This window comes from Clinocottus analis, unplaced genomic scaffold (genome assembly GCF_023055335.1).
Source record: "Clinocottus analis isolate CAN_PGR_092001 unplaced genomic scaffold, fCliAna1.0.p SCAF_11, whole genome shotgun sequence".
Classification (NCBI taxonomy): domain Eukaryota; kingdom Metazoa; phylum Chordata; class Actinopteri; order Perciformes; family Cottidae; genus Clinocottus; species Clinocottus analis.
The window spans coordinates 6,616,717-6,637,096 of record NW_027175832.1 but is presented as its reverse complement, the minus strand read 5'-3'; the positions used below and the strand labels follow the sequence as shown (position 1 = coordinate 6,637,096).

The following is a 20,380-nucleotide window of genomic DNA, read 5'->3' as shown; positions in this document are numbered from 1 at the left end:
CTTAGAATGGGTTAAATGCAGAGAATAATTTCCCCACCGGGATTAATAAAGGATCATTTCTTCTTCATGACAAAATATCAAATTACCTTAAAGCAACTGACACACAAAACATCTGGGGCCGCCCCTGGGGTGTAGGGCATTAGGGCAGATACCCAGCCTTGCTCTCCTCTTGGACTTCTGTGGAGCATACCTATGTTACACTCGAACATAGCTGAGGCAGCATTTATTCTGTTATATTTGACCAAATTCTGTTTGTCAAAGGAAGATGTATTTTGCACTGGAGGTGATAGGGTTGGTAGCCCAGCTTTGCAATGTATCTAATGATATTCAGGCTGAAAGAAGAATTCATGCCCACAAGCAAAAACATTTCATACTGCATATTTTAGACATGCTCCAGCCCAATTTTACTGGAAAGAATGAATGTAAATGTAATCGTTATTACAAGCAACGCAGCAAAATATAACACATATTTAATTCCCCTTTAGTAATTTACACATCCCTGGAAACAAAGTGTGTTCAATTAATAATTCCAACATGGACATTTCTGTGTTTATCTCTTTGTGTTGATCATGAAGAAACATTCTTATGTACCTAACATGCTTCTAAAAAGCCTCGAGTCCAATTATAGTAAGCTCTACTCACCTGACAGTCACTGTCAGGGCCCCTCTTTCTTCCAGTCTCTCCCCTCTAATCCGACAGCGTACTCCACACAGGCCTCCACTTTACTTGACAGAACTTACATGAAAGCACAAACAAATCTCCTCCTCAGTCCAGAGATAAAGAAGTCATTAAAAATGGAGGACAGTTGTATGAGCTGAAAGAGCCCTGTGGATGAGAGAGAGAGAGTGAGGAAAATATCCTTTGTGTCTTCCTCCCTTCATTGGAGGAGCGTTAATCACAGTCCAAGTTAAATTGAATATGAGTGAGATAAGCAGAGCAGCAGGGGTGGGTGGAGGAGGGGAGGGGGGGTGGGAGACAATCAAGAGGAGGCAGGGCCGGGGAAGAGCCTTTAAGTCCTAATGTTTTGTTTCCTGCCTCATATCTCTGGAGAGAAGACAAGGAATTGGACAAATAAAACTTGAAGGGATTAGAGTAATCCGTGAAACCAGGGGCCTATTGTGAAGATCAGTGCTGTTAGTTGTATCTTGGGGATTATCAACACTCTGCCTGCTTACTCCAGAGGTGTGCTGCATCTATAATTTGTGATGCACAGTGTTTATGCATCCTGCATCCATCAGCATCCATCACTAGCTCCCAGTCGTGCATTCACCCCACTCAGTCAGATATCGAACCAAAGAAGGGAATGGGTGAAGCCATGTTTTGCTCCAGAACCGGGACATCTGAAACTGTTAACTGGGATTCTATAGTATTTGTCAATCTGTCCTGATCAGCGGTGTGTGTTTGCATGCAGAGGTCAGAAGACAGTGTGTGTTTTCCTAGAGAGACAGCCTCATGACAGCTGGTCTTCTTCGAGTAGAAAGAAAGTAAAGTGACTCTTCTCCCACTTTTTGTCTGTTTTCAGGGCTACCACAGGCCAAATCACTACATCGCCACTCAAGGTAAGAATAAAACGTTCTAAAAGATTGCAAGGTACTCTGGGTTGGAACGGGTGGGCGGCGAGAATTTGTCTTGTTTGTTTGGGGGGATGAATGTGTGCAGGTGTTCAGGAATATCTCTCCGAACATCCCCATAGTTGTTTACATACGCTCTTGCAAACTCCTCTTTGATGCTCAGTCAAGTGTGTGTTCAGGGAATCTGGTACTACTCAGTGCACACACACACACACACACACACACACATATGCCGACACACACTTACGGACCTCTGAGCAAGCAGAACAGCACGCGTTCTCTCGCTGTCTCTTCCCTCTTTCCTTCCATCGGTGGTGTGGGAGCCATTAATCAGACTGTCTGGGAGAAAGCTGAATAAATAAATGGATTAGCTGACATGTACAGGCACATTTTGTCACTGTGTTAATCTGGCTGGCAGACTCGCAGGGCGAGGAGCACTTACCGTGACCCCAGAGGTTAAGTCTGATTGATGGTTAATTGTTATGAATTTTGCGTCGAGAGCCTCACTTGCACACACCGGGGCTGCGTGCGTGGGGATTTTGCATACCACTTTGGAGAAAGAGGAGAAGGAAAAAAACAGTGGAGGGAAGGGAACAAAAAAGAAAGAGGCGGCTTTTGCGAAGAGGCCTTAATGGATTCACAATCTGCTTTGGTGGAGCTGGGAGTTGCATAATTACCTGTTTATTAGTGCATCGCCTCGCTTCCTCAGTGTCTCAATTAAAACAACCCTCTGTTTGCTCTTACTTTAGAAAGAGAGAGATGGCTTACCAAATCAGACAGCCGCCACTCCGCCAGTATGCACGTAACCTGCTTTTACACTGACCGCCGAGTCAAACACTCAAAACTAAGCCGCCTGTCAAGTGCCAACTGCGGGGCTCCGGTGTACAAAAACAAGCTACTTTAACAGGCGCATTCGACTCTGAAAGGGTTTCCTGAAATTGTCCCATAGTCATTAAAAGCATTCCATATATCATTCAAACATATGCATATGGAGATCAACAGTCCAAGAATCCCCCTCTCTAAGATGAGAAGCTTGAGAAGCCAAACGTGTTTCAATTCAAATTAATTAGCCCCTGTTTGCTCATTGAGCTTGCATAATAAGTCCTCACTTTCCAACAACGGTATCGCAAGCACTGTGTAGAGCCATCCAGTACAAAAGAGGGGAGGTGCTTATGCGTGTTTGTTTGTGTGCGTGGTGTGTGCGTGCGTGTGTGTGTGTGTGTGGGGGGAAACATCTGTATTCTCTGGGAGAGCAGGCCCTTTTATAATTTATCATCAGCTCCGGCAGACTGACAGGAAGGAAGGCTCAGTCTGCTGACACTGAGGCAAAGAGCAGCCCAAGATGATAGGAAAGCCAGACACAGACGTGCCTCTTTCAGTCAGACAAACTGCATACTGTAGCACCTGAAAAGAGCACCTGGGCATTGGCACAGTTGCTGAAAATGAGTTAGTAGTCTCTCCCCCAGCAAAGTTTTGCAGTGAGTGACACTTCCACTCAAGTCCACGGGGACCAGCGGTAGCTCGGAAAGTGAAGATACCCGCAATAGTGCTGGATAAGCGAAAAAAAAAATCGTTGCCATAAATTGGTTGTGAGGGTGGTTGAGGATGTGCTTAATATGGCAGACGTGTGGGATAGCGTCGTCCCTGTTCTCTTATGCTATAAAGTACAATGACACTCATTAGTTGGGGGTTTATTGATGAGTCCCTTTGCTCTGTCAAGGTGACAACTGCAGGTAGAACAGCTGTCATTCCATAAAAGCCTCATCACCCAAGCTCCGCTCCTCATTATGTAGGTCATTCTCTTATTCAGGGCTTTTTTTTGCTGCAGCAATACAGCAACTGACTCTCAGAAATTCACAGACGCCAACTGCAGCTCACCTACTTAGAGAGTGAGCATTGAATGCGGCTCGACCCTCCCAGTTTGCCGCGCTGCCTCCGTCCATTTTTATGTCCCGCGGATCGTTTAAATACCGATCAGGCGTGAGCTTCCTCCTGGTCCACACTGTGAATTGCACTGATGCCGGAGTGCAACAGCCCTGATAAGCCCCTGCTTCCTGCTGCTGATGTGAAAAATATTCATATCGCCGGAAAGGGTTCAATTTCATCAAGCTTTTCCCCTCTGGTCTTCACAAGCACCAAATGTCACCAGCAGCGCAGACGTTGTAGTATTTACAGGTTAACATCTCAAAACCCAACGGGGTAAGGGGTGCAGAGGGAGAGAGAAAGAGAGAGAGAGGGGGAGAGAGAGCGAGCAAATCAATGATAAGTGAGTGTACATTATGCCAACGTCTGCTGCATGTAATATTAATGGGCAGGAGGGGAACGCGTGTGTGTTTGTCTGTGAGTGTGTCTGTGTGCGCGCACGTCGATCGGGAGTTTTGCGGCATACCTTGCTGGGGGACTCTGCAGCTGTCACACGCCTCGTATCCGAGGAGGAACAGGCCTGGTCCCAAAACACAGCGTCGGCTGCAGCGGCAGCATTAGCGCTCTGACAGCTGGAAGTGCTGGCTTTCCTCCTCTGTGAAGTGTCGCCTCCAAACTTCTCCAACTAGGTTCTCGAGAGCGAAGAGCACAGAATCTTTCTTCTGAAACCTTTGAGAATGCAAGCATTCCCTCCGTGACTCACTTTTGTTTGTTTGAGGCATCTTCAAAATCCGTACATCTTGTACATCTTCGGAGTCAAAGTTACACACTGTGGTTGCCTGTATGTCCACCATTAGAGGTTTTGCAACGCCGTCACAACATTGTGTTACCCTTGCCTTGACAGACCACTCATTATTTACATGATCGCTGGAGGTCGCTTGTCAGGAAAACATAGTTTTCTTCAGGAGTTTGAACCATCGAGCCAGCGTTCATGCTTCTCTTCACTCTCGACGAGCTGCAGCATTTTAACTGATCAGAAGATCAGAAGACACAACTTTTGGATTCCAACCTGTTTTTTCAAGGAAGATTGGTAGAAACACAAAGCTGACTGTCCTTTCACCAAAATTCTTGAATCTCTCCACGACTCCCATGGGAAAGCTGTTTGTTCTTTTCCACCGATTCATCAAGAGCCATATTCACTTCCTTACGACTGCCCAGCGTCTTCTCCTCACCTATTTTCTGTCTCTTCCTCTATATGAAACATAAATTGGCTGGCTGAAGCTTGGCAGGAGCTTCCCATTGGATGATTTAGCATATAATGCCAAGTGTTATTGTGTTACTGAAGTCCTACACACCAGCTGTCATGCTTCTCAGTCTCCCTCTCCCAAACTTCTCAGCAGTGTGTATCCTCCCTCGGGGACAAGTGTAGGAGGCAGCAGAGTGGGTGGCTCAATCAGGTTGGGTAGTTATTGGAGAGACTGGAAGTGACTGGAATTGGAGATTGAGGTCCTGCAGTTCCAATCGAGACGAACCACCCTGTGCGTAGCAGAGGAAATGTGGGAATACAAATGGAAGCCGTTGAGGAGCTTTGTTCCAAATTTCTAGATATCCAATTGGGATGGAAATAAGTCGGCAGAAGTTCAATTCTCAATTTTACAGAAATGCAGCTATTATACTCTGCACAATGTTCTTGTTTTCCAAAGGGTGACACATGAACAGGCTCGTAGCAGAGACATGATGTGGAGATGATGGTTCATTTTCCATCATTTATCTCTTTTTTTCAGCAGAAAGTCTTGTAAATTTCACTGCTCAGTTTGTGAAAAATTGGAGTGATTTAAAACTCTGTAACATGAGGCTGCGCTCGAGTACAGTCGGAGGAGAGACAGTCAAGAACCGTTTAGGCACCACAGAGAGCAAATCAAACAGGGCTTGATCAATCAAGCCACTAAAATGGCGATGCCACTTTGTTGATGCCCCGAGTAGGTTGTTGCAGGGAGTGAAAACCAATAAGGACGACAAACTCTAGAATAATAGAAAAGGATGCTAGCGCCGCTGCAACTGGTGTCTAATAGCTTCTCTTGTACGTTAGCAATTAATTACATATGGTGGAAATGACACATAACCTTTTTTTTAGGCATATTGTCTTAATTTCATAGTTGTTTTTTAAGATACAAAATAAAGGGAGAAAGTGAGAGTGGAGAGTAAGCAACCAAAGTCCAGAGTGAGAGATTTTTCTTGCACGCCTTCACCTGTTTTTCAACGTCTTTCAAGGGCCTAAAGATTATTGAATTTCCTTTCCACATAGATGACAAGAAGGAACTGTACCAGTGTGTCTCTGTGCCATGTCTGAGACCGTGTCTCCGTGAGTGTGTGTGTCTGCATAATTTGTCATGTCTCCAGGTAATTTGGGCCAACGCAGCAGAATGCACAACTGCAGAGATTTGCATTCACTAATTAATTTGTCAGAAGTCTTTTTTTTCCCACTTGGTGCTTGATTAAAACTAATATTAATAATTTTAATTAACCAGAATAATAATTAAAATCCTATCAATCCACAATTATTGCTCAGTGAAGTTTTAAATATTGGAGGCATTCAATGGTTGGCTGCTCATTTATTTTGATGTTCACCAGACACGTTGGAGTCTGGTTCAGTGGAAAGGTTGCCGTTGAATAGATGAGGTGTAGTGGTAATTACTTTGAGCTTTGCCACACACACACACACACACACACACACAGCTGCACACATGCTTGCACACATGCACACACCCACACCTGTACACATGCACACACACACACACATAGGCTTTAGCCTCATCTTCAAATGTGTGATTTATTTCTCTCTTGTTTTCATCTTTATTTAAGCCCTCTGCTGTAGAGTAAGCACTTTGCTATAAATCTGTAGTAGGAAGCACTATAAATAAATTTGGTTTGACGTGTTGTTCAATGCTCGATCCGAGGAGTGAGATGGAGGGAAAATGCTCTCTAAACTGCATTGTTGCTGTAGCGCTGTAATACCTCCAAATCCCCCGTGTACAGTATATTGTGTGCGGGTTGATCTGCTTCTCTGTCTGCCTGTGAAGACAGAGACGGATGTGCTGCTGTATAAGGTTACGATCAAAAAAAAAACGTGTGAGTAAAACAAACAATTTGTGTGTTTTCAGTAGAAAAGAGTAGTGCGTTGAATTAAGCAAGCTGTTACTCATAAGAAAAGTAGTTCAACATACTTTTAAAAACAACTTCTGAAAAAGAAGAATTACAAGCATCTTGTCCTCCATTGGAGCGGTTCTATTCAGCAACCTTTCCACCGTCACAGCATCACTGCTTGCTCGCTGTGTTCTTGCGTGTCTGTGACGTAGAATGGGACAAACCAACGGCACACTGAGGTCAGAGGGAAAGGACTGGAGTCCATCGGCCGTCTGGAAAACTGGGACCGGAGGATGTAAAAGAGTGACGCTGCATGTGAATGGCTACCTCAAAAAAAATGCTCATTCCCTCTCTCCCCCTCCTCACAGGCCCCATGCAGGAGACGGTCTTCGACTTCTGGAGGATGGTCTGGCAGGAGAACACGGCAGCTATCGTCATGGTGACCAACCTGGTGGAAGTGGGCAGGGTGGGTATTAATTAGATGTTAGCTCGAACCGCAGATCTCAAATAAGATTACCTTGCCCCCAGTCGACTGACAGCCTGATTGTATCTCAAGGCAAACGGAGCCATCTTTTTTTAGTGCCTTTGTGTCGACATCAGTGCCCGTGCGTGCGTGCGTGTCTGTGCGTGCGTGTGTGCGTCTCTTAGTGAGGCGTGGGTCTCGTATGCTGCCAGCTCTTTTTCCATCTATCTGATCAGTGAGAAGTGAGAAGGAACTGATTGATGGCCTTCATTACCAGGGAGGCATCCAGGCAGCTGAATACTCTTTCATCTGATTGGCTCTATAACAGGAGATTATACTTCGCCGTAGCCGCCAGCTCCTACTCGAAACATCTCTTAATGTTGTCCTCATTGGATAAAAGGCAACTAGTATTGAGTGCCGAGGATAGTTCGTAATGTTCAAACTAATGGTAGATCCTTGACTTTTTTTTGTCCACTATATAGCATGTGGTCTGCCTTTTTTTTTTTAAAAAACAAAAAAAAAACGACTCCACTCCTAATTTGTTCCACTTAACTCGCACTGAAGTTTCTCCCGATTGGGTTACAATCAAGAGAAAATGGAGGTCTTAAAGTACAGTGTAATGCTTTGATTGCCGGGGGATTTTCTCCACGAATTTAAAGCACGTTCACACTGAGAGCCCCTTAAACACACCTTGATTTCGCTGATGTGCACTTTTGCTGGGGCTTAAATGTAGCAGAGCTGATAATGATTCATGGGCCCATCTCTAGGTACCTCATTAGGCCGTTCCTCTACAGTAGCTGAGCCCGGCCCGCCCCACACCTTCTCCACACCTGCTTAGCTGCGGTGCCGTCCTCGGCGGGCCCCGGCCCCCAAACCGTCTGTTATATGATCCTTGTCCAATGGCGGGCTGTAGGCACAGTTGGTCACAGTGACGGTGGCTCCTCAGAGGGCCCCATAAAATCACTCCGCCGTATCACAGTGGGCCATCTGCTCGGCACAGTTGCTGATGAACTCTGGGAAATCTTGGCACACGCGGCCTCTGTGTCCCGCTGGTTTTCGCACACAGAGGCGGCGCTCGGCACGCTTTGATGTACGAGAGATTTGGTTTAGAAGGTGGTGTGTGATGAGGTGGTGCTACGTGTGCTTCTCCCTCCACGCACTGCGTATCTATATGAGCGAATGAGTTCAAGTGCCGTGCACACGCAGCCACACTGTCACAAGCGTGCCCATGGAAAAGAACATCTGTGCGTGTACGCTGGCACAATTTAGCCCAAAGGCTAATTCTACCCAAACCCGGCATCTGATTCAGAGTGATCTAATAAGGTAATGGCTTTTGCCTAATTCAATCTGGCTGGAAGCGGACGGTGGATTTGTGATTGTCATCGGCGATTAGTCATCAGGGGTGTCAGAGAGAGGGACCTGAACGTCCCCCTCTGTCTGTCACTCCACAAACCCAAAGCTCATTTCATTCCTAATCAGCGCCAAGACTCCAGAAATCAAAATTGAATCTAGTTGTGGCTGATGTCACATTTATCCCTCATCAAAAATTATCATTCTGTGATACACCTCCATGATCTCAATCTTTTTCACCAGCCTTCCTCCCCGAGTATCTTCAGTTTAATTGAACCGGGGGAGGAGGGGAGTAATATTTCCAGTGGGGTGTTTTAGCTTTCTGTTGGGAAATCTATTTTAAACAACAGAGGGTTTATTATGTCACATCATTATTGGATTGTTATTATATCTCCCTCATCCAATTGTAGTACAATATTATTTATTTTTTTATGTTTTGTCCTATTTCTCCACGCCGGTAGTCAAAAACTTAAGGTGGACAAATCTTAGGCTCCCTCAGTGTCAATTCTGCTCTGATCCAGATCCTATACGGTCTACCTTTAGACTCAGTCTTACTTTATCGACGTGAGAATGAAATAGCAATAATGTGAGAAAGAGCTCTCCATCATTACATAAAATTCCCATTTACAGCAGATCCTTGACAAGGGGGTGAAACTAATACGAAGAAAATCTCATTTTGACTTTGAGGAAATTAAACATCAGGTAGCAAATGTGGGATGGCGATTATCTTCGTCAGATTAAAAAAAAAAATGAGGGCCTGCAAACGTGAGTGTGTAGTGAAATACAGCATTGTGTGTATGCAAATGTGAATTCAATGCAGTACGCAGACAGTATTGTGTGCACGTGGTTATAAAACATGCTTCTGTCATTCTCAGGTAAAGTGCTGTAAATACTGGCCTGATGACACTGAAATCTACAGAGACATCAAGGTGACGCTGATAGAGACCGAGCTCCTGTCAGAGTATGTCATCAGGACCTTTGCTGTAGAGAAGGTACAATTATTCATTTCTATTGTCCGTAAGAGTTTTGAAAAAACATTCATACTTGACTGGTACTAGACCTTAACCTTTGTCTGTTGAACAGTTTGTGTGAAGAAGTCATGGGTTATGTGCTTTGCTCATAAGCACCTTTTTCAAAGTGTCTGGATTATACACTATGAGGTGGTCTTCTCGTTCATTTCCAAAGGTTTCTTGTTGAAGGTGCCTTTATAATCGAGTTATCGAGGTCATTGCATTGTGTTAATAAACACATTTTTAAAGATTTTCTTTTTTTTTTGCTTTAAACCCCATTTTTTTTGTTTGGTAGGCAGCAATGAGTGTCTCCAGTTGGACCCACTGAGACCCTCTCTAACCATTAAGTTCCTGCTGTTTCACATTGAATTTGTATTAATTAATGTCAAAGAGCAAACGTTACTATCGGATATAATCATTAAAGATTAAAGTGCTCCTTATAATCCAAAGCAGCAGGCGGAGTGCATCTATAAAACTTGAACTCCCAAGTTACTAAAACATGCAAAAGGTTCTGTTTCGATGTTAAGCTCAGTGTCCAGATCATGGATGTAACATATGATCCTGTACGACAGGCAGTAAAGAAATCAAGCTACAACGGCCTTGGACACCCTGTTTGCTCTTAGATCAAACTTTACTCAACCCTCCTCCACCTTCTCATGCAGTGTGTGTTTGCATTCAATCCAGCTATGTATTTGCTTTGGAAGGAACCTCTCATATCGTCTGCAAACTGCGTCCTCTGTCTTCTCAGCACGTCCTTGCCGTCTTCTGCAGTGCTTTGTGTGTTTAACATGATGACTCTGTCCCTCAGAGAGGGGCGCATGAGATCCGGGAGATCCGACAGTTTCACTTCACGGGGTGGCCGGACCACGGGGTGCCCTATCACGCCACGGGTCTGCTTGGGTTTATCAGGAGAGTCAAGTCCAAGACTCTGACCAATGCCGGGCCCATGGTGGTTCACTGCAGGTTGGTGTGCGCCGCCCTGTTTCATACGGTTGTTCCTGCGCTGCCTCAGCAGTCAGTGCGTACTTATGTATCCCTCTTCCCTCTTCTCTGTCCTTCCTGGGGGCTTGACTGTATCTCATTTAGTCTGTAGATTTAAAACTAGCAGTTTGCAGTGCGAGAGAGTCAACCCATCCACAATGTGTGCTTAGGTCTCATAGTTTGGAAACAAACCAGAATGTAAAAGAATCCATCTAAAGAATATAAACGATCAACACTATTTCCTACAACATGACAACAGTTTTATTGTTAGTAGGTTAAACCTTGTTGTCTTCCAAACTCCAATTGCTCTTAATGGTTCAATAAAAATAATAATAATATTTTTTCATTGAGCCATGCACTAGTTTAAATCATATCATCTAACGGGCGGTTTTGGGATAAACTGGCCACATATTGGAAAATCGAAATGGTTACTTCCCGGCCTGAAATATTAATAATACTAAATAAAGTGACCAAACAGCTTTTGGCTCACAATCTCCAACAAAGCAAAGTGTGAAGCATCGTAATGCATTGAGGGGCAGTCGAGTATGTCCAGTAAACTCAAGCCGCCATCTCAGACGTTCCTACTAATGTAGCGTTACTATGTCAGGCTGTAGTGTATTGGTTTACTCACAAGCTCAACTTCTCATTTGTAAGAATAGGAATAAGTTATTTTGTCATTTTTGTTGAAATACCACTAGAGATATGTTTGAAATGTTCTTGATTGTGTTGAAACAACCTTTTAAAATATGGCTACTAAAGCCCCCCCAAAAAATGCATCAAGACATTATGCGATGTCAATATCTAGGTGTCCAAAAACTGTTTTCAACTGCACCCTGTGAGGTTAATAATCTGTGTGTTTCCCCGCAGCGCTGGGGCTGGACGGACAGGCTGCTTCATCGTCATCGACATCATGCTGGACATGGCGGAGAGAGAGGGTGTGGTGGACATTTACAACTGCGTGAGGGAGCTGCGCTCACGGAGGGTCAACATGGTGCAGACTGAGGTACGCTAGCTCTGGTCCCACAGTGGCCTCAGAGGAGCAGGGCCCGCCCACACAGGCTCATGAGGAAGAGGAAGAGGAAGAGTGAGGATGCAGAGCGGCAGGCTGTGGATTAACTTGTATCCACGAGCATAAGCTCCACTTCTCTGGTGCCCCAGGACAAATGCTCAGAATTCATACCAAAGAAAGGAGCTTTTTTTAAAAATTATTTTCAGGGAAATTAATCATTACCTGACTTTTATTAGTCCATTTTTCTACAGGATAAGAGATCGTGTCTGTAAAGTTTTTTTTGTGTGCCATTTTGCCAGTGACTGATGATGCCCATTATCTTTTAAAATGCAGCATAATTAGTTTTCATTTTTCAAGTGCCAGTTCAAGTGTCGCATTTCTCAAACAATGGGAATATATTTAATTCTGTGACTAAACTATCCAAATTATCATTGACCTCCACGTGACAGCTGTAGCGCAAGTGCTCTCCGGTGCTTGTTTGAACCTGCCTGAAATATGAGATGAATTGTGTTTATTTTCATAGCAGATGTATTTACGGCGACGACTTTACATTTTCGTGATAATTTCTCACAAAGACATTTATTGAAGTGCGCACCCTAACTATTTCCCAGGATGCTAAGCACACACGCTCGGCAATACACGCCATAATAAAAGAGTTTAGAGGCTTGTAACTGAAAGCATTTAGCTCATATTGATGGCTGAAAGCTTCCCTGGCTCATCCTCCGTCTCTATGCCAGTGTGGGCTACCAAAGGACTTTGCGCTTTCCTGAACACCATCTGGAGGTGTCCGTAGTCTCGTTGGATGCATCGTTTCATCGTAATTCCCTTTAAATCACAGGCGTCATTGGACTTAATGGGCAAATGTTTCATCGTTGACATCCGAATTGGGATTTGAGTAACTGGAGACCAAATGTTGTTCACCCTGAGTCACTCTCCCTCAAATTCAGTGACCTTCAAAGTGTGTGTATGTGTGTGTGTGTGTTTCCCCTCGCAGGTGTTCAGGCTCGTTGGCAGGGCTCCTCAGCCCCGCGGCCAGACGCTAACTCTCCAACGCGGTTTCATCCGTTCGCGGAAACCAAAAGGCCTTGTTGTTCTTTATAGTTTATGAGCTCACACACAATCTATCAATCTGTGTGTTCTGGTTTGAGCGCTGTGTTCCCAGCGACCCGCTGACCCGCCCCGAACTAGTCAAACTCCCCGGTCAGAGATTCACTCTCTGCACTAGACTCAACAAATGGCAACACATGTTTCTCTGTATATCTGTAAATCAGTGACCCCTGTGCATGTGTGCGGATTTTGGTCCAAAGTGACAAGGGAGTGTCAGCTGAAAATGTCACTTCAGAATAGATTTGCGTCAAGCCTCAAGCTGTGTCACCATGTCGACTGCTTGACTGACTGATGTGAGGAGGAGGAGATGCGTCGCGTTTTCCGGTTTGGCTCCGCATGAAGTTCAGGGCTTGTTTTTTTTACTTTTGAAGACGTCAGCCTTTGTTCTCGCCTCGCTCATGCCTCGGTCATGACGAATTTAAGAATATACTTTCTTCCCGGGCCTCTTAATATTTCGACGTTTTTTTTTTTTTATCGTCGGTTAAATCAGCTATGTACCAAAAATATGCAAAATTATGTAATGTAACCTTTGAAGACAGACAATGACAAATATTAGTCACAGAAACTGCCTCAGGGGTAAAGAATAATCATAGGAAGGTCGCGTAAAGGTCATTGAATTATTCTAGCAGAAATGCAGTGGAACACTGGCTCATGCACTGGCTTCTGCTTTTTGGTAAAAAAAAGAGCATCACATTTTGTTGGTTGTCACGAGCCTCAGCCGTTTGATAGATCCGCAATGAGGATGCTGTTTTTCGCAGGAGCAGTATGTCTTCATCCATGACGCCATCTTGGAGGCATGTCTCTGCGGCGACACCACCATTCCCGCCAGTCAGCTCCGCTCCGTGTACTACGACATGAACCGCCTGGACCCGCAGACCAACTCCAGCCCCATCAAAGAGGAGTTTAGGGTGAGGAGATTTAAACGCAACAATGAACTGTTTGCAGATCCCTAATCAAGCATTATCTCAAGTGCAGGATGAGTTGAAAACAACAGTAAACATGTTTTCTCTTGATGAGTGGCGCGTCCCCCTCTGGGCCAATCAGCAGCAAATATATCACCTTGCTTTAATCTGTAATGGTAGCACCCCTCCTTGGACCAATCAGTGTTATATGAGATGCATCGCCCCCCCTATGCTTCATCACAGTCACATCAGGGGAGTAAGAGCTATCGCTAATGTAACTGATTAAATAATTGCATTGTTAATTACCATATTGGGAGATAATTAGCACACTCAAGACACTAGTGCCTACCTTGCAGCGTTGGTATGACAGTGCGTCATTCTTCTTCCACCCTGACAGACTCTGAATATGGTGACTCCCACGCTGCGGGTGGAGGACTGCAGCATCGCCCTGCTGCCCAGGAACCACGAGAAGAACCGCTGCATGGACGTCCTTCCTCCAGACCGCTGCCTCCCCTTCCTTATCACCATCGACGGGGAGAGCTCCAATTACATCAACGCTGCGCTCATGGACGTAAGAGTCGACTTGGAAGCAAAAATATTCTAGCGTCAGGTCTCCGTACCTCATAAAATGTCCTTTTAACAGTCGAGTTAAGGTTCAAATGTTCATATATTGACCTTGAAAACTCAACAAAAATAGACCCACTTAATGCAAGGTTAATGTAGTTGCTGTCCTCGAGGTGGAAATCGCATCACGTGATCTTTGTCAGATATAGATTGCCAGTTGAAATTTCCATTTTTTCAAAGACTTCTTGTACTGGTTGGGTTTCAAAGTTAAAGTTCAACAATCCTTTTTGACATTGGAAATGGCAGAATTGAGAAACAATCACGATACAAATATAATGAAAACTCCACCTACTGACTGAAAACCACCCACCCTAGTTTACATTTTTATGAATAGACGCTGACTTGGACTCAAACCAAAAGCTGTGTTCAATAACTATTGTCCTGGACTGCACTACAGGACAATACAAAATATACCCAAAATGCAATGTATAGCAATTTTCAAGTGTTAAATGTATTCGGGGTAGACCTAACAAAGAACACCTTGACAAAGCTTGTGTCCAATGATGGACTTTTTGGCTCTTGCCTCGATAGAGAAGGCGACCTTTCAGGAACAGGATCCTCTCCGTCACTCCTGGGCTCGCCAGAAACCGCATTAAAAGTGCAGCGGCCTAATATAATCTCCACAGACATGGAATCTCCATTAAAACCGCACTCAGTGTGAGGTAGATCAAAAGATGGAGGTCGTTTTAAAATGGTTATTGGTTTATTCTTGGTAAATTGTCATCTTACGTGCTATATAATATGCATGAGGTGTATGTCGCGGCAATGTTTCAAATCCTTCTTTTGCCTCTTTTTCCCCCTCTTCTATCTTTCTTGCTCTCCTCCAGAGCTACAAGCAGCCCTCTGCATTCATAGTGACCCAGCACCCGTTACCAAACACAGTGAAGGACTTCTGGAGATTGGTTCTGGATTACCACTGCACGTCCATCGTCATGCTCAACGATGTCGACCCGGCCCAGGTAAACCCGACCTGATATGCGTGCATAAACAGACTTTACATTACATTACACCAAATAATCCTGCGGGGGTTTTGCGAGCGGCACGCTGGCAAACAGATGAAGCGCTACCTTCTCTGTATCTAATAAAGTCAAACAAAAGGACAGCGTGGGAACTGGATTCAGGGAGATATTGCTTTTTTTTATGTGTGTTTGTTTTCTCCCAGTATGAAAAAAACATAAACGCATCTCTGCTGGCAAACACATGCAATATATGTCTGAAATGAGGTGGATGCCGCGGAGTGGAAGAGGACTTGCAATGAAAGTGCGGGTAGATGTAGAGACAGGCCTGTGGAAGAGCCTATCCAGATTCCTCAGCCCGAGGCTCTGTCATAACACCCGCGGATCAAAGCCTGAAGCCAGGCTTGCTCTCCCCATCCCAAATTCCTTTCCCTAGGTGACTGACTGACTGGTTGACTGGCTGGATAGAAAGGGCCTTTCATTCGATATTCTCACTGTAGCCAGCCAGCCAGCCTCGGAAACAGCACAGGTGGGAAGGGAGGAAAGGGGGTTAGGCGTCGATGGAGACGAGGGAGGTGGAGGTTTACCATCTTCTCCATCAGCATCTTTGTTTTTGCATCTGTTGAATTTGTCAAATTTTGACAGGCTCTCAAAGGAAGCTAGAAAGTGGTGCTCCTGCTGCCACACAGACTGTAAATGTGTTTGTGCTTCTTTTTGTTTCTTCCTGTGTTCGAGAAAAGAAAGCGTATATGTGTGTGTCCATTTATATGCATGGGCTGTTATTTGCATTCTTCTCGGGTATTTCTTCCCGTGTTTGTTCATAACTCCGCATGTGGGCTCGTCCATCTGTGCGCGTTCTCTTCCACTTGTCTGCTTAAGTGCTGCGAGGCCAGCGGTGTGCTCGGCAGGTGCACGTTCTTCACTGGGCTTTCTCTCCCGACGAGCGTGAATAGAGGAGATTTTTAAGCTCTCGTGATGCGGTCCCAGGGGTGTATATCTTCTGCTGCTGCTGAAAAGTACTTTATCAATCTCCAAGGAGAAATTATTTTTTTTTTGACTGCTGCTGCCAGAGCAGTCAATGGAGCACGATCAATTCGTTTTTTTTTATTCTTCATCGATCTATTGATTGATTTTTTTTTTTGTTTTCAGTTTCAAGTAAACCGATCGTTTACTTGAAACTGTTTTTAAAAAAATCGTGAGAAAAACACATCGGCAAATGGGGTTTAATTAAGAAAGCTGTAATGTTTGAATGCCACTGTTTACGACTGAATGTGTGAACAGTTGTGTGCAAACTGAGCTAAAAGTAATGTACTGTAGTGATGGTTAGGATGGATGGCTCATGCATAAGCAGTTGAAAGGAATGGATACACGTTTTAAATAGAAAGCTAATAGATGTTGATTCAGCTAAACGTAATGAATCAATTGTTGAAATAGATCGCCGAATTAAACTGTTAATAAATTATCTTGAATTACCAATTACTTTTCTATCAATCCACCGTCTTTTAATAAGTGTCTGGTTTTTTTTGATTACCTTTTTTTTTTTTTGCACGGCGCAGATTCTCAGATTTTCTCTAAAATAGGAAGAAAAAAATCGCTTCGAGGCAAAAGAAAGTGTGTGTGTGTGTGTGTGTGTGTCTGACATTAGTAGAAGTTTTCCAGGAATGTGTGTATAATTTCTTTCATGAATGGTTAGTTTATAAGGAGAATGCTGTCGATACAACACGTTGCTGTTCAGTCTTTCGTCCATCAAAAAGAAAACGTTTCTTCTGCGAAGAAGCAATTCCTCATATTGTAAAAATAATTCACTCCACATTAAATTAACTCACCTTTGCTCTCTCTACCTCCGGTTTCTCATCATCCATGTCCTCAAACGTCAAGATCTTACAGAACCCTTTTTAGCATTTATGTGTGAGGAGTTGAAATCAATGTCACTGGCTTTACTTGAGAGAGTTTGGACTCTGAAACTGATGAATATTCTTCCATTTTTGTCTCTCTCTCTCTCTCTCTCTTTGTATGTGTGTGTGCGTGCGTGTGTGTGTGTGTGTGTGTGTGTGCTGGTACACCTGTCCGTGCCTATTTTGTTTAGTTGTGCCCACAGTACTGGCCAGAAAACGGAGTCCACCGCCACGGACCCATCCAGGTGGAGTTTGTCTCCGCCGACTTGGAGGAGGACATTATCAGCAGAATATTTCGGATTTACAACGCAGCGCGGGTACGGCGACACGGGAGGGTGACGATTCAAACTTTTCGGGGACAAACACTGCAATTGTGTGATGGCGTCGTGTTTCTGCTCTGCCGGCGCCTTTTTCTTTTTTTGTAACTTTTACAACTAGTTTGTCTTTTTTTTTTGTGGTTTTCATCGCAACAGCGAATTTCTTGTGTGACTGCACACATCACACATCCCACTCATGCGCCGGCCTGTCCGTTCAAGCTGTGCAGTGGCAGAGTCGTTCTGTTCTTTAACTATGCCGCTGCACAAGTGATTGGACCGAGGTGTGATCGCCTCGAGTCACGTGGCTCTCTGACAGCTTGAGACATTTTCACACGTAGTTAAAAAAAAAAGGTAGAAGTTGAACTCCCTGATTGCTCCATCGACAAACACCCTTTGAGTAGAACATGAACCTGCCCGAAAGGGTCAGTCCACCCGAATTATATCAATATCCAGGCATCATATTGGTTTTAGCAGGGGGTTTTTTTTTAAGATTTCCTTTTCCACCGCAATTCATGCAAAATTCCCCACTGCGGGACTAATAAAGGAATGTCTAATCCAAAATACACAACATTTAATTTCAGAAACAATCTCCTTGTTACTCCTGGGCACCAAATTATATTTATTTTTCTGACTTTTCTCTATTTTTTTCTTCTCTTGTTAAATGCTTTCAGGCCCCAACAAAGTAATCAAATGAAAGAATTTAAGTTAAAAAAAAAAAGTGTTTTTTATATACTTAGCTCAACTTATAGACAGATTTAAGAATGATGTACGATCGCTTTGTTCTGAAGAGATTAGCCAAAGAGTTTGGGAACCAGTGCTCCCCCTAAATTCAAGCAGGGTCGACATGTGACATTTCTACCACGGCACATGTTAAGCAGCTCAGTCACAGAGTATTATTTCTGGAAGGATTTCTATCCAGTGTTTCACAAGAAAAATAAATCATCCTGCGACCACTCGGATTGATCTTGTTTCCTTTTGATAATTCACAGACCTTGCTGTGAACATTTTTTATTGGAAGTACTTTGTAATGAAGAAATAGCCGCTACGAAAGCGTTTAACAGCGAGCAAGAGCAACAAGCACGCTGATTGTGGAAGGACAAGTTGTTAAGCGCGCTTTTAAACGGTGTATTATAAATATATGAGCGCCACAAACCAAATTCACTTTTTATTGGAGTGAAGGAAGAAATGTCAGAGACTCATATCTCACAACTTTTTCAAAGTAAAACATGCATGGCTAGATACCTACACTACACTACAGGTAGGTCTGCCTGTGACCTTTTAACTTTGAGCAACCATACATCCCTGCACAGCCGGGCTCCTGACCTCACCTGCAGTCTCCTGCGTAAGCTCCTTAGCCTCACACAGTCTGCCACAGTTGTCAACAATCACTCCTCATACCGCCGTGTTATAACACCGTCTGGACGGCAGAAGCACCACCGCTGCGTTAAGTGGAATACAATCTAATCACACATGATCTCTGACAAGTGTTATTGATCGATATGTCTGAGTGTGATTTAGAGTGTCTGTAGCTCTTAACTATCTGTCTCCAGCTGAGACTTTGCTCATCTATCAACCTATCTATCCGCACATTCATCTCTTCAGTGACTCCTTCTGCCCATATCCATCTCTTGCCCTACTTGTCCCCATCATGGCTTAGCTTTAGCTGCATCTTTACAGTCTGATTGCATTGTTGCACAGCAGCGATTAACCCCCCCTCCTACTGTGTGTGTTAACCAGTGTGTCCTTCCCCCCCCCCTCCAGCCTCAGGATGGCTACCGGATGGTGCAGCAGTTCCAGTTCCTGGGCTGGCCCATGTACAGGGACACGCCCATGTCCAAGCGCTCCTTCCTCAAGCTAATTCGACAGGTGGACAAGTGGCAGGAAGAGTACGACGGAGGCGAGGGACGCACTGTGGTCCACTGTCTGTAAGTTATCACGCTACTGAGCGCAGAGGGAAGTTCAGTCTGCGCTGCCATAAAAAATGAAACATCCCCACCTACTGACGGAAGAGCTCCACTGCATCGAAACCCTGTGAAACTCTGCATCCCTCCATCTGCGTGATTGTTGAATGCTTACTTCTATATTATTTGTGAACGCAGGTCTCGTTTTTTTTTTTTTATATATATAACTTTAGGAATGGAGGCGGCCGAAGCGGGACATTCTGTGCCATCAGCATCGTGTGCGAGATGCTTCAACACCAGCGCTCTGTGGATGTTTTCCATGCTGTCAAAACACTGAGGAACAATAAACCCAACATGGTGGACCTGCTGGTGAGGAGCGTTGCAGCAGCACTTTGTTAGACCTGTTTGAGTTTGTTATAACCTCCCATAGGACCTGATGCTATGTGAAGGGGACGCGCCAGCAGTGTTTATTACTTAAATAAAGTTGAGGCGAGAAAAAAAACTATCATTATTATTATTATTATTATTATTATTAGATACATATCTAATGCTTTCTGTCATTTACAAGCTCATCAGTTTTGCAGTCCTGTCATTAAGCTTCATTTGAAAATTGGCGGATCGGCCCTTTAAAAGCACCTCTAGCATTGAGAGATTATACATCGAAACCATTTGAAAATCGAGGTAGATGATTTAATTAATGGACATACACAAATAAATATTATTTCACATGGGTCTCATTCAAATTGTGTTTTACACTTTGATTCCCTTCAGATTGTTTACTTTATTAATAAAGAAAGAAATGTTGTTGCCCAGAAATTACAGTGAAAATATAGTTGAAAGCTCGCCGCACGCTACACAAACATTTAGTCAGTGATTTTATTATTTGTTTTGATTAGTGCGTGTAGCTCCATATCTCAATTATCAAAATGACCCTTTCATGTTTAAAAATGATCATATATGCCCCTTTTTCATAGCCACAGTTGCTCAGAGGCTACACAACCTCTGCTTTATTCATATTGTTAGCGTCACATATGTGTGTGTCTGTACATCTATGTGAATACTTTAGCACAATATCTGAGATGAAAACGGGCCTGGCTTGTCAAAATGTAGCTGTAAAGTCTTTATTTCAGATGATATCATGTTTCCACGGTGCATATTCATAAACAAATAAGTAAAGTACCGTAATTGACCGAGCGGCTGGATTAAAGCTGCACATGTTCTCCTGATAGAGGCCCAGATGCAGATAGCCGGTTCATGTGGCCGCGTACGCTGATGCTTCTGTTTGTT

General features: G+C 44.1%; 1 protein-coding gene across 8 annotated transcripts in view; it reads left to right on the top strand.

Annotated features, from left to right (window-relative positions):
• The window catches only part of LOC137804160 (receptor-type tyrosine-protein phosphatase mu-like), a 137,970-nt gene that overhangs the window by 116,684 nt on the left and 906 nt on the right, over positions 1–20,380 (top strand). For 6 of the 8 annotated variants that reach the window (XM_068603231.1, XM_068603282.1, XM_068603265.1 and 3 more), the window contains 11 exons: positions 1,523–1,559; positions 6,947–7,044; positions 9,267–9,383; positions 10,210–10,364; positions 11,250–11,385; positions 13,257–13,406; positions 13,798–13,971; positions 14,852–14,983; positions 17,067–17,192; positions 18,954–19,117; positions 19,327–19,462. In XM_068603231.1, coding sequence (XP_068459332.1) covers positions 1,523–1,559; positions 6,947–7,044; positions 9,267–9,383; positions 10,210–10,364; positions 11,250–11,385; positions 13,257–13,406; positions 13,798–13,971; positions 14,852–14,983; positions 17,067–17,192; positions 18,954–19,117; positions 19,327–19,462 — 1,425 coding nt within the window. The remainder of the gene's footprint in view (positions 1–1,522; positions 1,560–6,946; positions 7,045–9,266; positions 9,384–10,209; positions 10,365–11,249; positions 11,386–13,256; positions 13,407–13,797; positions 13,972–14,851; positions 14,984–17,066; positions 17,193–18,953; positions 19,118–19,326; positions 19,463–20,380) is intronic. The other 2 variants (XM_068603239.1, XM_068603256.1) reach the window with 2 other exon arrangements.